This window comes from Alligator mississippiensis, chromosome 9 (assembly GCF_030867095.1).
Source record: "Alligator mississippiensis isolate rAllMis1 chromosome 9, rAllMis1, whole genome shotgun sequence".
Lineage (NCBI taxonomy): Eukaryota > Metazoa > Chordata > Crocodylia > Alligatoridae > Alligator > Alligator mississippiensis.
The window spans coordinates 38,616,695-38,635,689 of record NC_081832.1 but is presented as its reverse complement, the minus strand read 5'-3'; the positions used below and the strand labels follow the sequence as shown (position 1 = coordinate 38,635,689).

The following is an 18,995-nucleotide window of genomic DNA, read 5'->3' as shown; positions in this document are numbered from 1 at the left end:
TGATGCAGCCCGGCCTGGCATCATAGTCCCCTGCTAGCCCACAGCAAGGCCTTTGACACTGTTTCTCACCCCATCCTCGTTAAAAAACTAGGCGACTGTGGCATCGATGCCTACATGGTCAGATGGATTGCTAATTGGCTGAAGGGTCGTACTCAGAGGGTGGTGGTGGATGGGTCATATTCGACCTAGGGGAAGTGGGCAGCGGAGTCCCCCAGGGCTTGGTCCTTGGGCCAGCACTGTTCAATTTCTTTATCAGCGATTTGGACGATGGGGTGAAAAGCAACCTGTTCAAATTCACTGATGATACCAAAATCTGGGGTGAGGTGGGCATGCTAGTAGGGAGGGAAAGACTGCAGAAAGACCTGGATAGGTTGCAAGGGTGGGCTGACAAAAACAGGTTGCGTTTCAATACGGACAAGTGCAGGGTACTACACTTGGGCAGTAGTAACCAGCAACACACTTATAAGATGGGAAACTCCCTTCTTGAGAGCACGGAGGCAGAAAGGGATCTTGGAGTCATCATTGATTCCAAGATGAACACGGGCTGACAATGCGAGGTCATGGTCAGCAGGGCTAACCAGACCTTATCATGCATCCACAGGTGCATCTCAAGTAGGGCCAAGGAGGTGATCCTCCCCCTCTACGCGACACTGGTCAGGCCACAGCTGGAGTACTGTGTCCAGTTCTGGGCACCCCACTTCAAGAGGGATGTGGATAGCATTGAGAGGGTCCAGAGGAGGGCCACCCGCATGATCCGGGGACAGCAGGGCAGACCCTACAGTGAGAGGCTATGGGACTTGAACCTGTTTAGCCTTCACAAGAGAAGGCTGAGGGGGGACCTTGTGACCGTCTATAAACTCACTAGGGGGGACCAGAAGGGTTTGGGGGAGACCTTGTTTCCCCTAGCGCCCCCCAGGATAACAAGGAATAACGGCCACAAATTGTTGGAGAGTAGGTTTACATTAGACATCCGTAGGAACTACTTCACAGTTAGGGCGGCTAGGATCTGGAACCAACTTCCAAGGGAAGTGGTGCTGGCTCCTACCCTGGGGGTCTTTAAGAAGCGGCTCAATGCCTACATGGCTGGGGTCACTTGACCCCAGTTTTCCTCCAGCCCAGGCAGGGGGTCGGACTTGAAGATCTACAAGGTCCCTTCTGACCCTACTTCTATGATTCTATGATTCTATGACCCACCCAGAGAGTCCCCCTGTATACCTGTGGAGTGTAGCTGTGCAAGAGAGGCTATCAGCCCCTCCCCCTTTCCCCTGCACCCTTCCTCTCAAAGATATGGAGCCAGATGCAGAAAGCCAAGATAACATGAGGTTTTATTGTAAGGAACACAATACTATAAGCAGTCAGTTACTTGGCCTTCTTTGTCTTCACCCCACCATCACCCTGAGCTGGCCCTGGCTCCCTGAACCACAGTGGTGGCTGCCTGGCCCTGCTGGTAGTCAGGCACTCCTCCCCTGACTCCATAGCTGTAATGCTCCTGGCTACCTCCTGGACAGAGGCAAGCCAAGCGGAGCTACCTTTCCCTATTGGTGTTGGTACCCACTTTTTAAAGAGGTGCTTCTGCAATTTCTGCAGGACATCACTTATCAGGTCCTATGACCTCTGGTAATCAACACAGGACTCCGCAGCCATGTCTACCAACCACTGCAGATGGCCTAGTGACTGTGTATGGTAGGCTTCAGTCTTCACATCATCAGAACACATGGACTCATAGAGTTCATCCCACCAGGCTACTGTTTCTGACAATCTGGCTCGTGACAACTCCACCAAAAGCTCCAGCAATCTTTCTCAGGACCATTGCTGCCTGAGGTGCATATCATTGCAGTGCTCTGCCATACTGCGAGCTGGGGTCCAAGGTTCAGGGGCGCATTCCCAGCTACCATCAGTGGCGGTATTTGGTAAACAAACTAAAAAAGTCTTCCTGGTTTCATGATGTTTCATTCCCCACAGAGGAGGAAACTGCACACTACCACCCCCTACCACCTGCAGTTTCAAGGAGATAGGTGCAGAGGTTTCTGGGAACCTTCACCTCAAACTGTTCAAAGCAAAAGTCCTGATACTTGCCAGCAGTGGCAGCTTCCTCTCATCCAGCACGCAGAGCCGGGGGCCCGCACCCCCGGGAGGGCTGCTGGGCTGTGCCAGACTCCTCCCAGGGGTGCGAGCCCCTGGAGCTGTGCTGGATGAAAGGAGGCTCAGGCTGTGGGAGCAGCAATCTTGTTCAGTGTTGGGCACATCCTGTCCCAGGTGGGAGAGCCAGTGCCAGTCCCAGGTGGGAGAGGCAGCCTGAGCCTCCTCTCATTTGAGCTCAAAATCCATCGAAACGGCTTTAAAATGAAACACCCAGTGAAATTTCGCACAGCCCTAGTGGTCATCTATTGAATTCAGCTAGACAGAGTTTCAAACTACAACCCATGCTCCTGCTCCCTGCTTGGTGCAGGGGATGGTGTTGATCTTATCTTAGAAATCAGTGAGAAGCAGCTGATAGCAAAGAAGGGCCAAATGGACAATCAGGATGAAATGCGTGAGGACTGGGAAGTGGAGAATGAAAAACAATGCAGTGAAGACTCCTTTGACATTGAGAATATGGAGGACATGGGTGAGCAGGAGGAGGTGGTGACAGTGCTGTTGATAGAACTACTGCTGGCCTTGAAAAAACAAGAAGAGCTTCACCGCCAGATAATGATGATAGTGTGTTCATTGGCAGTGTCTCTCCAAGATTCACAAGCATTGGGAGAAAGAAAAAGGAAATGGAGATATGCCAAGGAGTGGCAAAACCAAGAAGCATGCAGTGAAGTGCAGGATGACTCGGCTCTGTTGAGAAAGCTGAGGAGCAGCATCTGCACAGGGTGGGCCTGCCGGAGCAGCTCAGGCTGGAGGATTGAATTTTGCTGACCACTTGGAATGACCAGCAGTGGTTGGAGATGTTCTAGATGACTATGGAGATGTTTTATCATATCATCTCAATTCTGGGACGCCACATTGCAAGGCAGGACACTAACATGTGTTAGGTCATCCCGCCAGACAAAAGGGTGGCCATGGCCATCATGAAACCATCCACCCCATCCAGCTTCCTCTACGTGGCGAGCCAGTTCAGCATGGCTCCCTGAAGGGCCGGGGTGGCATCTCGTGAGGTATGCCAGCTGCTACAGGACATGGCTATAAACAAATGTATTTCCTTGCCAAATCTGCAGGAAGTCATAGATGGTTTCAATGAAAAGGGGTTCTGTAACTGCATGGGTGCTTTAGACAGTGCTCACATCCCAGTGCTGTGCCCTTCGGGGTGGGGAGAGGCCTTTCATAAACAGGAAAGGATTTGTCTCCATAATCCTGCAAGCCATGGTGGACCACCAGGGCTTGTCCATGAACATTTATACCAGGTGAGCTGGCAGCGTGCATGACATGTGCCTGTTCAGAAACTCTTCTCTCCCTGGCTTCGTGGAGAAAGGACACTATGCACCTGGCGTGGAGGAGAAAGTAATTTATGCTGTTCCCTGAGTTGTATTAGTAGACCCTAAAGCCATGGCTCATGAAGTCTTATGGAGGGAATGTCACAGACTCACAGAAGCTGGTTTTGAACAACCATCTGAACAGCTGCAGGATGGCCATTGAATGTGCATTTGGCTGACTGAAAGGATGATGGAGGGTGCTTACATGCCAGCTCCAGATGGAGACAGAAAGTATCACAGCCTTTGTAGGGCAGCCTGCATGCTCCACAACATCTGTGAGACCAGTGAGACCCGTGGAGAGGTTTTCAGAGAGTGGTGGGCTGAAGAAGCAAGAGAGGCAGTGGCCAGACAGAGACGTGGCCTGGCAGCAGCACAGGGACAAAGGAGCTATCCTTAAGGAGAGGCTGGTCAGATGGCCCTTGTACAAGATTGACTGGCAGCATATATTGCTGACAATAATTAGCAGTGCTTTGTTCTTTGTTTTGGTTACTTTACAATACATTCTTTCACAATTTACATCTGTGTCTGTCTGTCTTAGTACAGTGGCCGGTGGGGAGAGAGTGGGGGTGGTCAGTTGGCAGTCTGGCATGGCCAAGGTGTGCTTTGGGCTGGGCAAGACTCTTGTCAGAGATGTCCAGGAGAGTCTCCTCGTGGTACAGAGGCATGATGTGGGGTGACTCAAAAAAGATTTCCAACCATAAACTGGTTCCTTATTCGAGCCCATATACTTAGTACAGTGGGTATGGGGGTGCTGTCAGTTGGCAGCCTGGCACACACAAACCGTGCTTTGGGCTAGGCAAGACCCTGGCCAAAGATGCCCAGGAAGGTCCTCCAGTGCCACAGAGACATGGTGTGGGGTGCCCCAAAAAGGATTTCCAATATAACCTCAGCCCAAAAGCCAGTTCCTTATTCAAGCCAATTTAGCATGGGGGCTGTCATTTGGCAGCCTGGCACAGCCAAACCGTGCTTTGGGCCAGACAGGACTGTGGTCAGGATTCTTTGGGACAGTCCCCTGGTAGCATCGACAGGAAGTTTGGGGTAGCCCAAAAAGTATTTTGCCCCATAATCCCATCCTAATCTGACCTTCATTTAGGGCTCTGTACTTGATGCAGGATATTATTTTACATATTAATAATAGTAGTAAATATGCATAGCTAATGAAATTCTCTCTGTTTAGGATGTGTAATTCGTTAATAACAAACTTTTATTGGGTATAGATTAGCTTTGAAAAAGGAACTGGGAATAAAGAACTGGGATTAAGCAAGCAATTTCAGCCTCATGGGGAAGAGAGCCCTGCCTTGGGAGTTGCATTTTCCATTTAATGCAATGTAGAAAGAAACCTGCTTCCCAGAGTGGTGAAGGAAGTGCTGAGGCAAGGATGATACAAGGAGTGAAAGGCAGCTGACACTGCTTTTAGGCTTTCCCATGATCCAAATGGCCCCTGACACTGCTTAAGCAAATATTAACTCCCTCAAGTAAATTCAACATATTTTTTCCTTCAGTTTTTCCCTTCTATGAGGATGTAGGGACAGGAACTCCCTGCATCAGGCGGAGTTTCCACGAGAGGGAAAGATAGGGTTGGGCAGTGGTTTCTGCATGACTTGTTATCCACAGGGCACAAAGTCTATGAAGAGACCTTACATCAGTGAAGGCTAAACAAGAGCAATTCATTATTGCTCTTGTGCAATAATGAACGGGAAACTACACACCTAACACTCCCTTAGCAATTGGTCCTTTTTGACTCCTGAGACACATGCCAGTTAAGCAAAGTCCTAAGTACAAGTGAAAGCCAATTACTGATGCTCAGTTAAATTTATTATAGGTAGAGCAGCTAGTACTTCCTATAGATAGAAAGTATTGAACACCCCTATTTCAGAGCCCTGTTCTCAGTAATTTTGTTGCACTTGTAAGTGCTCAAGCTGAAATTGTCCATGCCAGGTGTCTGCCCCAGGCCAATATTCTTAACTAAGGTGGTTCAGGATTTTCAAAGAAGGAGAATAGGGAAAACACTTTTTGTGGATGTGTTGAAAATAGCCTTATAGCTGCTTCATTGTAAAGCTCTTAGTGTCTCCATGTTTTGGAAGAGGGGTTTGGAATTTGGCACGGCAGCTTCATAGATGTGAGGAGTGTGCTTTTCTTCCCATAAACAAATTGGCCAACTTGCAAGGCCCTGAAAAAGCTCCATGTTTTACACAGACTCAGAAAGAGCTAGTTGGAGTTTAGAATTGGAATTCTCTGTATAGTCCAGCTGCACTGAGCACACTCCATCCTTTCAGCACCCTGATGTGCCAATCAAACTGCACATGTGCCTTCCCCATAGTTACTAAGCATGCTCCATCCCAGTGCTGCAGTCACAGCCAGACATTCTCTGCAGTTTTGTTCCTTGCTGCTAGGAGAATGCTGTAGTGCAGGCCCCCAGCCTTTCCTTTCCTTTCCGTGGCCCCACGTTGGTGCACAGGCAATACAGAGAAAGGGAATTACATAGGAATGGAGAGGAGGTAATAATGCATGGGAGAAAGCTAGGAGCAGAGGGGGTAGGGACAGAAGCCAATTATGTCAGGGGGAGGGTATGCATGGGGTTGGGAACAGGGTAGACTGAAGTAGATGTGGGTATGTAGATGGGAACTTAGTGGGGGAGAGAGAAGAAAGGGAAGGATATGGAGATCCTGATACAAAAGGTGTGGAGGGATAGGAGTAAGATGAAATGTTGAAAAAAAGGGCTGGAGCTGGGAGCTTTATTGGTGCAGAAGGGACAGATACCAGGGGCTGGGTAGGTAGACACAGGGGAGCTGATACTGAGTCCCCTGCTATAGGTCACATATATTAGGCAATTAAATGGTTAATTGAGCAATACATTTACACCGGCCACACATGCAAAGTAAGATCAGCCACAAGTGCAAAATTATTATCACACAATTAACTGATTAATTGCATTATACATTTAGATAGGCCACATGTGCAAAGTAATTATCACACCATAAAAGAATGATCTAACTATAAAAAGAGCCAACCAGCTACAAAGTTAGTGCCTGAAAATCTTTAACAACTCTATAGCTGGTTTCTATCCAACTTTAATTTGATGTGTAGCAGGCTCTGAGGGGCTAAAGCAGATGGGAGCAGAGGCAGACAGAGATAGGTTAGGAACAAAAAGGCCAAAGGGTCTATTACTGTTAGGTCACAGTCCCCTACAGAACCTAAACCTGAATTCAGGAAGTTCAAGGCTCACCATTCTTCTGCTGTCAACATGTAGCTAAAAAACCCACTGGCAAAATGTTCCATCTTCCTTAAGCCTGGTCCATTTCTGGTTAACAGTCTACTACTGCTAATAGAAGTAGATGTGCTATGGCAGAGGTCTCTGCCAGCTGACCTGGATGGGGGAGCAGTATGGTTCTATATAAACCAGGGTGCCACCTGGAAGATGGAACATTTTGCCAATGGGTTTTATTGCTACATGTTGACAGCAGAGGAATGGTGAGCCTTGAACTTCCTGTTTCAGAGGACAGTGATTCATTTTGGTGTTTTGGATCACTGTTCTGTTTCGATTTGGCTGAATCTGTTTCAGAGTTTCAATGCTGTTTCAGCAAAGATTCGGAAATTCAGATTGGCCAGGGAGAGGCAGACACAGCTGTGCAGCTGCAGGTTCTCCCGTGACTTCTCCAGCTGTGCCTGCCTCTGGTCCAGCAGGGGGAGCCATGGGAGAAGCCCCCATGGCTGCCCTGCCTGGCCCCATCCCCCACACAGCCCCAGCCTCCCAGCACTTAAAAAAAAAAAAGTCTTGCACTCACCGGATGTAGCAGTGGTGATCAGGGCCTCTGAGGGCTCATGGCAGAGCTCCCCCACACAGCACGGGGTAGTGGAGGGCAGTGGGGATCACTCCCTTGCTCAGCACCCGCACAGCAGCTGTCCCATCATGTGGGTGCAGCACAGCCTGGCAGAGAGCTGCATGCTGTCTGGGAGTTGGGGCGGCTTCACCTGTCAGCCGGAGCCTGGTACTGCCCAGCCCCAGCAGCCTCAGCCCCAGACAGCACACACCATGGGGCAGCTGCCACAGAAGTGCCAGGTTGAGGGGCGATCCCTGCTAACCCTCACTGCATTGCACTGTGTGTGGGAGCTCTACCATGAGCCCTCAGAGGCCCTGATCTCAGCTGCTACAGCCGGTGAGTGCAGGGCTATTTTTTTTTTTAAGTGCCAGGAGGCTGGGGATGGGGATGGGCAGGGCAGCCATGGGAGCTTCTCCCACAGCTCCTCTAGCTGTGACTGCCTCTGCCCTGGCAGGGGGAACTGCAGGAGAAGACCCCATGGCTGCCCTGCCTGACCCCAGCCTCCCAGCACTTTAAAAGGAGTCCTGCAGGGCTGTGCCAGACTATTCCCAGGGGGGTAACTCCAAAACATTCTGAAACATTGGAAACATTTCTGAAACATTTTGGATGGTTTTGTTTTATTTTGGAGATGTTTTGGAGCCTTCCATTTAATTTCAGATTCGGTGTTTCAGGCGCTGAAACACCTCCGAAACAAAATGGCTCCTGAAATTTCACACAGCCCTACTGGATATACAGCACGGACTTGCTTTGCAAAGGTTAGAGGCTGGACATGGCTGGCAGCTTGCCCAGTGGCAATGGTAGATTGCATAGCTCTTATCAATGCCTGTTTGTCATGTTCCCACAGAGAAGTGGCTCAGCTAGGCAGCGCTATCAGCAGAACAGCTATGGCCATGTCTATACCACAGATTTCCTGTGCCAAGCAGTGTCATCCTCAAACACACTGTGTTTCTCCTTATGCTCTACCTCCTGACCTTGCAGCAGGGTGGCCATGTGCACTATGGCAGGGAGTTAATTAGTACTGCTTCATTTAGGAGGTAGCCCACATAGACAGTGCTGCTTGATCAAGGGAAACACTGCCCAGTGTTGTAAGTTGTGGTGCAGACCAGACCTGACCTGTGCAAAATCCCAGAGAATCAGATGCTCCCAGAAGCTGGAGCTGAGGGGATGAAGAGCCTTCTCATGTCCACTATTTGTGGGAATGCATAAACCCAGCCCCTCCCAGCCAAATCAAAGGGCCTTACCTGCTCACCTCCTTGTAGACTTTGCCACTGTCTTGCAGCACTTCTCTCCTGGCTCTCTCTGTTACTTCTCCCCAGGGCTGGCCCACCATATTTTGGGGCCCCCTGAAAGAAATAGTTTTGGGACCCCCTGCCCCAAAGAAGCTGGTGGCGGTAGCAGCAGCAGCGGGGGTGGAGGGGGGCGGCCAGCGAGTGGCTGGATGTGAAGCCAGCGGAGGTGAGTGGCTGGATGCAGGGCATAGGCAGAGGAAGAAAACAACATGGTGGGGGTGGGGGGAGTGAGTGTGTGTGTGTGCATGCATGCGCACACACATGCCCCCCCCATGGGAAAGTCTGAGAGGGAAGGGAAAGGGTCAAGGCGGGGAGCGGCATTGCCCAGTGCTGCACTGCCCTGGCCACTTCCTGCCCTGGCCATGCCATCCCCAGATGCCACACCAGCCATGGCTGCCTCCTGGCTCTGGCCACACTAGCCCCAGCTGCCTCCCGGCCCTGGCTGCACCAGTCCCAGCCCTGGCAGCCTCCCAGCTGCACCGGCACTGGCAGTGCCAGCCTTGGCTGCCTCCCGGCCATGGCACCTGCCCTGCCTGTGGCCCTGGCTGCCTCCCCACCCTGGCCCTGGCCACGCAGCGGCCGGAGGGGCCCAGAGCTGGGGACCAGAGAGGGGCCAGCGTCAACTGCACTGCTGGGCCGGAGGGGAAGGAGCCCCCAGGACCCCCATGACTGCCCTGCCCCACCCCACATCATCCCCAGGAAGAGCCTGGAGGCTCCTCCAGAAGCATGGCGCCAGGCAGCCAAGTGGGGAGGGCACATGGCCCCCAGATTCTTTGCATGAACAAGGGTGGGCCACTTCTGCGAGCTGGGCTCAACTTCTGCTCCATGTCTCCGTGCCTCACTGCCTCCACTTCAAAAGCAGTGGGCGCTGCCATGTGCATCCCACCACTGGGCAGGCTGGGCAGTGAGGCACATGGTAGCGCCCGCCATTTTCAAAGCGGCAGTGGTGAGGCGTGGAGCAGAAGCTAAGCCCAGCTCACAGCTGTGACCCATGCAAAGATCAGAGGGCTACATGTCCTCCGCCCCCTTGGCTTCCTGGTGCCGTGTCTCTGGAGGAGCCACCAGTCTTTGATTATCCAATAACCTGGCCGGACCGGGGCCCCTGTCACAGTGAACGGGGGCCAGGCCAGGTTGTGGGACAATCCCTGCAGTGCAGGAAGGAGTGGGACAAGTGCAGGCGTGAATGATTCACCCTTCCCCTAACCTACTCTCTCCTGCACTGTGGGGGTCTTGGTCTGTCCTCCCCCCAAGCCCATGGAAATAAAAAAAAAAAGCAGATTAAAAGAAACTTACCTGCCTGCCGCTGAGCTGGCTGCAATCCTGGCTTCGACTGTGCAGGATAGCTCAGTGTGTCCCTTACCCCACTGCTGTAGGACCCTGTGGCCAGGCTGCCCCAAGGCAATGCCTACTGTTGCCCTGTGTTTGGGGGGGGGAGGGCTGAGCCCCATTATTCCCCCACTTCTGCTGCCTATGCGCAAGGGTCCCCTTAACTTCAGGGCCCCCTGCAGCTTCAGGTTTCGCAGCATAGGACAGGTTGCCCCTGCTTCTCCCCTGGCACAGGGGAGACAAAAGACAGCATTGCTGCCCAGGGGAAGACAAGCTAGAGATGCCCTGTGTCTGAGGGAAAAAGGACTGAGCAACTAACCAAGTCTGAGATAGGTAGGACACATGGGGTTTGGTGAGTGTCAGCACTGCTGGAGTGGTGCTTGTTGGGCTGGCTCATAGCTCTGTTTACCCCTGCCTCACATTTTCCTGTGTAGGGCAGTGACAGGAAGGGTGAGGCTGGAGGCATGCTTCAGGTATTCAGGGCTGTGGAGTAGCCACTCAGCCTTGGACCTGCTCTAACTTACTCTAAGGGTGGACTATGTCTAAGAGCAGCCTAGTGTTAAGGAGGCTTGAAGCCACCTTTGTCCCTTTCTGCTTTGGCTCTGGGCCCCTGAAAAACAAAACAGCCTCTGTCCAGTGGGTTTAAAATCCTCTCTCCTCCTGAAGGGTGGCACACTCACCATTCAGCTTGCCCCATGCTTGTGTCCCTACATCCTCAGAATATCCCCCTTGTTGTGGTGCCAGGAGTGCATTGGCCCTGCCCTAAGGGCCAGTAGTGCTCTTTGTACGATGGTACCTTACTCCTTCTCCCCTTGGCGTGGGGCTCTCCCTGCCAGACTGGCTGCCTGGAGGATGACCTGGCCCTGGAGTGTGTTGAAACTGCGGTGCAGGAGGGATTGGGCCAAGCAGATGTGGCAGTGATGGCTTCACCCCCCAAGGAGCCCAGTGAGTTGTTGCTGAATGGAAGGAGCAGCATCTTGAAGTCAGGAGAGATGCAGCAGGTAAGTGCAGCTTCAGCACAGCTGCCACAGAGCCAACACAAACTGTACTTGTGACTGACTCAGGTGCACTCTATGTGTTTAGCTGTTCTCAAGCTTCCCCCTTGCAGGGAGCTGGGCCACCCATCCATGCCCTAGATACCATACTGCATGACAGCAGGTGATTGAGCCATTTTTCTGGAAATCTACAGAGCATGGAGCTTGGTGTCCTGGCCAGACCAACTCCCCTGCTTGGGAGCTTAGGCCTATGAGACTTCCAGTGTCAGTGTGCCAACTAGCCCTGCCTGGGGCTCCCAGCTTTGTTTCCATGGTTCAGAGCTGCTTCATCCTGATGACATTCAAGTGCCTGGTCACCCCCCTGCAAAGTAGGGCTTCATACAGGAAATCATCCCCAGCATTGGGTTACATCTGGTCTTTGGTGTTCCAGAGTGAATTTCCATTAACTCCAGTGGCTTTGGGGGACCAGACCATGTAACCAAGAGCAGTGGTGATGCATAGGGGGTCCACAGGGGTGCATGTGCAGCCCCTGAGAGCACTGGTGCACCCCCTGAAGGTCACGCTCGCCACTTAGGCAATGGGAGGGGGGGGGAGGGGGAAGGCAGGAGCGCCAGTGCCCCCACCCCATGAGTGCTGGCCAGGGCCTCCAGATGAAGCAGCTGCACTCCCAGGTGGTGCACGAGCAACGGCTGGGGAGCGGGGCCACCAGTAGAAACGGCCACAGCCACTTCCGGAAGTGCCACGGCCACTTTTTGTTGAATGAGATCAGCTGCGGGGGGGCCTCCCCCGGTCAGTGCAGTTGACTGCGGGGAAACACCCCCACGCACCCTGGTCGCTGGGGGGGCATGTGCACTCGTGACTCAAGAGGCACCAGTCACCTATAAGCAAGAGGATGAATAGCCCCACAGATTCTCTTACTGAGCCTGAAACCCAGTGAGACCAACCTGGCACACAGAGTCTGGGATTGGCAAGGGTGGCAGCTTAGAGAGAACAGCCTGTTACTTGGGAAAAGGGAAGAAGGTCAAATGTGAATTTAAGAGTAAATATGGAACCACAGTCCATTAATGCAGTCACTCTCTGGAGCGAACCAACCAGTACAGCTGGTCAGAGAACAATAATAAACATTCATTTAATACAGGCATCTAATAAATATTTTGCACACTATTTCCATTACTATTCTATTCTTCTCAGCAAATAGTATTTGCCCAGGCTAGCCCCATGGAATGCAGTCTGGATGACTGCCAGCAAACTATGTGCTGGCATTTTCTGTCCTGGCCCCAGATTACAGTTTGTTGCTCCTCAAAGCCATTTGCTTGTATGGCCCTATTCAGCCCTATTCCCCATCATCATCTTGACTGCCTATCAGTGTAAACCAGGGGTGAGCAATTATTTTGGGCAGAAGGCTGCTTACTGAGTTTTGGCAAGCCATCATGGGCCGCATGACAGACAGCCCAGGGCAGATTAATATTAATTTTCTACATTTTTTAGGGGCCCTGAGGGCCAGATAGAATGGCCTGGCGGGCCGCATCTGGTCCCCAGGCCACATTTTGCCCACCCCTGTTGTAAACCCTCTATGGGTTAGTATGAATGCCTTTGGTGCAGTCTTGGACCCACATGGATCCTAGGCCCACACCAGCATGCCAAAGACCATTTGGGCTGGGCTCCAGGGACCAGCATGCCAAAGACCATTTGGGCTGAGCACATTACATTCATGTTGGGTTTCATGTGACTGGCCTGCCAGGAGCTGACATTTGAGATGGCAGCTCATGCAGTATGAACACGCTAAGTCTCATTTAGCAGAGATAGAAACTTGCTTGCTGGAGATATTTCTCTAGTCCCAGCTCTTTACATTAATATTATTTATAGATTCATAGATGTTAGGATCGGAAGGGACCTCAATAGATCATTGAGTCCGACCCCCTGCATAAGCAGGAAAGAGTGCTGGGTCTAGATGACCCCAGCTAGATGCCTATCTAACCTCCTCTTGAAGACCCCCAGGGTAGGGGAGAGCACCACCTCCCTTGGGAGCCCGTTCCAGACCTTGGCCACTCGAACTGTGAAGAAGTTCTTCCTAATGTCCAATCTAAATCTGCTCTCTGCTAGCTTGTGGCCATTGTTTCTTGTAACCCCCGGGGGTGCCTTGGTGAATAAATACTCACCAATTCCCTTCTGTGCCCCCGTGACGAACTTATAGGCAGCCACAAGGTCGCCTCTCAACCTTCTCTTGTGGAGGCTGAAAAGGTCCAGTTTCTCTAGTCTCTCCTCGTAGGGCTTTCTACCTCTGTGCCACTCAGCAGGTCATTCCCTAGGCTGTAGGTGTGCTGGACATTTTTCCTCCCTAGGTGCAGCACTTTGCATTTCTCCTTGTTGAACTGCATCCTGTTGTTTTCTGCCCACTTGTCCAACCTATCCAGGTCTGCCTGCAGCTGTTCCCTGCCCTCCGGCGTGTCCACATCTCCCCATAGCTTTGTGTCATCTGCAAACTTGGACAGAGTACATTTCACTCCCTCGTCCAAGTCACTGATGAAGACATTAAAGAGTATCGGTCCAAGGACCGAGCGCTGCGGGACCCCACGGCCCACACCCTTCCAGGTCGAGACCGACCCATCCACCACGACTCGCTGGGTGCGACCCTCTAGCCAGTTCACCACCCACCGGACTGTGTAGTTATCCACGTCACAGCCTCTTAACTTGTTCACCAGTATGGGGTGGGATACCATATCGAAGGCCTTCCTGAAGTCTAAGTATACGACATCCACCCCTCCTCCTGTGTCCAGGCGTTTCGTAACCTGGTCATAAAAAGAGACTAGATTGGTCAGGCACGATCTGCCCGCCACAAACCCATGCTGGTTTCCCCTCAGCATAATTTGCCCTGCCGGGCTCTCACAAATGTGAGCCTTGATAATTTTTTCAAAGACTGCCAAGGATGGAGGTGAGACTGACTGGCCTATAGTTGCCCGGGTCCTCCTTCCTCCTCTTCTTGAAAATGGGGACCACATTGGCCCTTTTCCAGTCCTCTGGGACTTGGCCCGTGCGCCACGAGCGTTCAAATATTCCCACCAGTGGCTCTGCAATGACGTCGGCCAGTGCCTTCAGCACCCTCGGATGGAGCTCATCCGGGCCTGCCGACTTAAAGGCATCCAGTTCTTCCAAGTGACTCTGCACCATCTCAGGGTCTACGCATGGAAGTCTGGCGCCTTGCTGCTGCCTCTCTACAACCCCAGTGAGAGACTTGTCGTGCCCCTCACTTAGGAACAGAGGCAAAGAACTCGTTGAGGAGTTCAGCCTTGTCCCCTCTGTCCATCACCAATTGTTTCTGCCCATTTAGCAGGGGTCCTATTCCTCCCTGGGTCTTCCTTTTACTCCCTATATATCTAAAAAACAAATTTCTTCTTGTCTTTTACTTGGGTTGCCATCCTCAGCTCCATGGTAGCTTTGGCCCATCTAACTGCCTCCCTACAAGCACGAGCAGAGGAGGTATATTCGTCTTTGGTGATCTCTCCCTGTTTCCACTTTTTATGTGCTCCTCTTTTGTCCCTTAGGCTGCTCTGGATTTCTCTGGTCAGCCAGGGAAGCCTCCTGGCCCCTTTCCCTCTTTTGCCTCGCTCGGGGATCGTCTTGCTTTGTGCCCGAAGGATCATTTCCTTAAGGCACAGCCACCCTTCTTGGGCTCCCATCACTTCAAAACTCCTACTCTGCAGTGCGTCCTTGACTAATCGCCTGAGTGCATTGAGATCAGCTTTCCTAAAGTCTAGCACTTTCACCCTACTAGTTACCTTACCCACTCGACGTCTTATGGTGAATTCTATTATTAGGTGATCACTGTCCCCCAGATGGCTACCGATCTGGAGGTCCGCTACCATGTCATCCCCCGTTGCCAATACCAGATCCAGTATGGCATTCCTCCTAGTGGGACCGTGCACCTCCTGTGTCAGGTGGAGGTCCTGTACACAGGTTAGAAACCTGCGTGAGTGATGGGACTTTGCTGTCTGTGACTCCCAGCAGATGTCTGGGTAGTTTAGGTCCCCCATGACTACCGCCTCTTTAGCTTTTATGGTCTCCGAGAGTTGCCTCAGGAGCCCCGCATCTATTTCTTCCCCTTGGTGTGGGGGTCTGTAGCAGACCCCTACCACCAAATCCCTTTCTCCTTGCCCCCCATGTAGCCTAACCCACAATCCTTCTACTTCCTCATCCTTGGATTCTGTCTTGATGAGGGTTGATGTATATTGCTCACTGACATATAGCGCAACCCCTCCCCCTTTCTTCCCCACCCTGTCCTTTCTGTACAATCTATAGCCCTCAATATGTACTGCCCAGTCGTGGGATGAATCCCACCAGGTTTCTGTTAGCCCCACTAAGTCATAGGTGTTTAGTGCAAGCAGGAGCGCTAGTTCATCCTGCTTGTTTCCCATGCGCCTAGCATTAGTATATAGGCACTTGAGCCCTGCGACTGGTGCCTTTGCTGCCCCCCCGCTCCGAGTCCCAAGGGGCCCATTGTTTCTTACCTTCTCGTTTCTTGCCTGTGCCGTAGTGCTGGCCTCCCCATGGCTTTCAGGTTCCCAATGCTCTCTTTCTTCAGGCTGGGCTGTCCTTGTGGGTGCCACATGGTTTGGTGGTCCACAGCTTCCCCCGCCCTCATCTTCCCCTCCCCCCGATGAGCCTACTTGTCATGTCTCTAATATCACATATGTTCACTTTAAAAACAAAAAGGGAAGCATGAGGAGGGGAGCACTTTAGTGGCTCCCCTTCCCTGGATGCTGTCTCCCTAGAGTGAGGGTACATTGTAAAGGCCATTTCATGCAGAACCCCAGGATCTCCTTGTATGGGGAGGAGAACCTGGGAGACAGTATCGTGGAGCTGGCAGGTAAGTGGGATGAGGTGGTCCCTAGGTGTCATGTAGACTGATGATTCTCAACCTTTTTTGTACCATAGATTTCATAGACATTAGGGCTGGAAGGGACCTCAGAAGATCATTGAGTCCAGCCCCCTGCCCAAAGGGCAGGAAGTCAGCTGGGGTCATAGGATCCCAGCAAGATAAGCATCCAGTTTGCTCTTGAAGGTGTTCAATGTAGGCGTTTGAACCACCTCCGGTGGCAGGCTGTTCCAGACCTTGGGGCCATTGGCCCATTTGTAAACATCAGTGGCCAATCCTGACCCAGTAAATAGTTTAAGTAGAAAACACACAAGTATCTTGGCCCCAAAATACTTATTACACACTACAATTTAAAGCAGCTCAATGGTCTTAATTTTATAGACAGAAATAAACATCAACAGGAAAACATTAACAGTACTATCAACATGTGACCCTTCATTACTCCCAAGTGACATTCATCATTGTACAATTTTCACAGTGCAAATTGCTGGTGCCTTCACTCTCAACTCACAGCCGCCTGGCCCTGATGGTGCCCCTCACTCTTGACCCACTGCCTCCTGCCCCCAGACCCCCAGTGTGAACGGAAGGGGGTGGGAGCGTGGGGTCGGTTGGGGGGGTCCACAGTGGGCATGGGGCTGCAGCCTGGCCAGACCAGCACAGGCAGGAGCTGCCTCTGTGGCCCAGTGAATAGGACCCAAATCCAGGCATTAAGACTTGCTGCTGCTGCCGCCAGGGCTGCTGGGACCCCTGCACCAGCCGCACTGCCAACAATAGAAGTAACGGATGGGAAGAACAGGCTGCCTCATCTCCTCCCACCACCAGCTGCTTGCACACTGGGCTGCAGCTCTACCCTGCCAACCATGGTCTGGTCACTGCTACTCCCTTCCGGCCACCCACTCTGTCCATCACCCCACCTCCTCTTCAGGCTAGAGCTGTGGCCCGAGGTGTACAGTGGTGGCAGGAGGAGGTGAAGGCAGCGCGCTCCCGCTTCCATCTGTTACTCCTCATACTGCTGGTGGCATGGCTGGCACAGGGGTCCTGGTGGCTGTAGCAGCACCAACAAGTCTTGATGCCCTGCTCCAAGTCCCATCTTCCGGGCCACAGAGGCAGCTCCTGCCTGTGCAGGTCCAGCCAGGCTACAGCCCTATGCCCGCTGTGGGTGCACAAATCTGCAGGGGGCACATGCCCCTACCAGTGCATTGTCTGTGGCCCCCCGACACATCGTCTATGCCCCCCTCTGCCCCACAGACTTACCTTCAGGGAGCTGCGGAAGCTGCTCTCCAGGCCATCTGGCTGCCACATGCATGTGTGCACGCATACGTGCATGTGGCACCCCCTGCTTCCGGTCACCCTCCTTCTGCTTCCCTCAGCCCCAAGCAGCCCCTTGCAGGCTGGAATTCTGCTAGCCTGCACACAGAAACACATGGTTTCCCACATTTTTCTCCTTTAAAGGAGAAAATCCTTGATTTTCCACGTTTTTCCATGATTGTTTGCGACCCTTTTATTTATTCTTCCAATCCACTTTTGGGTTGTGACCCGTGGGTTGAAAAACACTGATGTAGACCACAAACAGACACCTTTCAGAAGAACCTGAAGAGCAGCTGGTAAGGGAAGGTATGAGGGTTACTGATGCAAAGGTTTCCTTCAGGAGGTTGGGGAGGGGCTAGGGAACCTGATAGGGACTGACCATCTATATTTGTTCCCAGCTGGCACCTCATCTCCCTCCCAGAATGACCACTGGACATCCCTGGAGCCTGCTGTACTGCACAGCAAGAAATGGCTTTAGTTTGAAGACCTTGTACCGAAGCATGACCAGCCTGAGCTGTCCTGTGCTGCTTGTCATCAGAGATACTAATGGTCAGGTAAAACCAGGACCTCTCTTCTTTGGTTACTAGCTGTGCCAGATTGATTCACATGCTGCCCTCTGAGCTGGGCTTCCTCATATGAGTCTAATTGCCAGGTGTTAAAGGGCAGCCAAATCCCAGGTCCTACCTAGGCACTAACCAGCAGTGCTGCAGCCTGGCAAGTAGAGACCATTTCTGTGACAGGGTAGCCTGAGGTTCTGTTCTTCTTCTAAGACTCCCTCCTGGGAGAATCCCATTGCTGAATTTTCCCCCTTTCTATAGAGTGGGAAAACCACACACGTCACTACCAGCAGTCAATCTCCTGCCCAATCTATCAGGCCTGGGGGAGATTAGCTCATTTATGACTTTGTCAAAGTGATTAGGGAGAGAGCTTATGGTCTTGAAAGCTGGGGTTTGTTTGGTATAATCCATGGAAACTGTACTAACAGCAGTGCTGTAAAACTTTTCCTGACACTGTTAGCAACATGGGGAAAATTTGCATGATCTCTATGGACTTATCTATACCAAAATATGGAACATTAGGGAGGATAATGCTGAGTACACTGTGCCTGCTGCATCCACTGATGGGTTCCAGAGTGGGTAGCTTGCCAGTGAGGGTGCCCTGGCCTCATCCTGAGCCCCCAATCTTAGGCATGCTTAGACTGAGGACTTAAAGAGTGGGCACTCAGGACTGTCTCAATCTGATAACCTAGATCTGGAGCATGCCTGTGAACTGAGTTGGGCTGGTTGTTGGCAGGCCCCATTCAGTTCCATGTTCCTGGAGAGGCAACTCTATGCCCAAGAGGGCTGGCTATTTCAGATCTCATTCTGAGGTGCTGACCTCTCCCCATGCACTGCATAATGATCTGCACTCAGCTTTCTAGATCCCGATTCCCTTTTTGGATTCACTCCTTCAGACCTCTGGTGCCTATGAGGTCAACAGATGTAGCAGCCACTAGAGACAGCCTATTCAGAAGAAACCAGCCTTTATTTTGGTCAGCTGAAATACAACCTGGTATTTAGACATGGTAAGTTAGAATGTAAATGAAAAGTTTACATTAGAACAAAAAAATCATCTCAGGTCAACCCAAATCCCAAATATATCAAATTTTGTAGCAACTCCCCCCAAACTGTTTCATTTTAGGGCATTTTTATTAAAAGCATAAAGGAGACCAGCTGGAGTCATAGGGAGAGCGAGGCAACATTCACACAACCAGCAAAGCAGCAGCAGTATTCTCTCTATAGCTTGCTGTGCCAGACTTTCCTCTGGGATGTGGGAAGCATGGGTTTAAGTACTATTCTGACTCATTCTGAGAACCGGTTCAACCTATGATCTCCTATTCTGTGATGAGACAAACTGTTTCACTTTCCTTAAATTAATTAACAATT

The 18,995-nt window shown here is 51.7% G+C and overlaps 1 protein-coding gene across 1 annotated transcript in view; it reads left to right on the top strand.

Moving 5' to 3' along the window:
- The window catches only part of TLDC2 (TBC/LysM-associated domain containing 2), a 72,673-nt gene that overhangs the window by 17,540 nt on the left and 36,138 nt on the right, over positions 1-18,995 (top strand). Inside the window, exons 2-3 of the mRNA XM_059733330.1 lie at positions 10,731-10,895; positions 17,469-17,624. Coding sequence (XP_059589313.1) covers positions 10,731-10,895; positions 17,469-17,624 — 321 coding nt within the window. The remainder of the gene's footprint in view (positions 1-10,730; positions 10,896-17,468; positions 17,625-18,995) is intronic.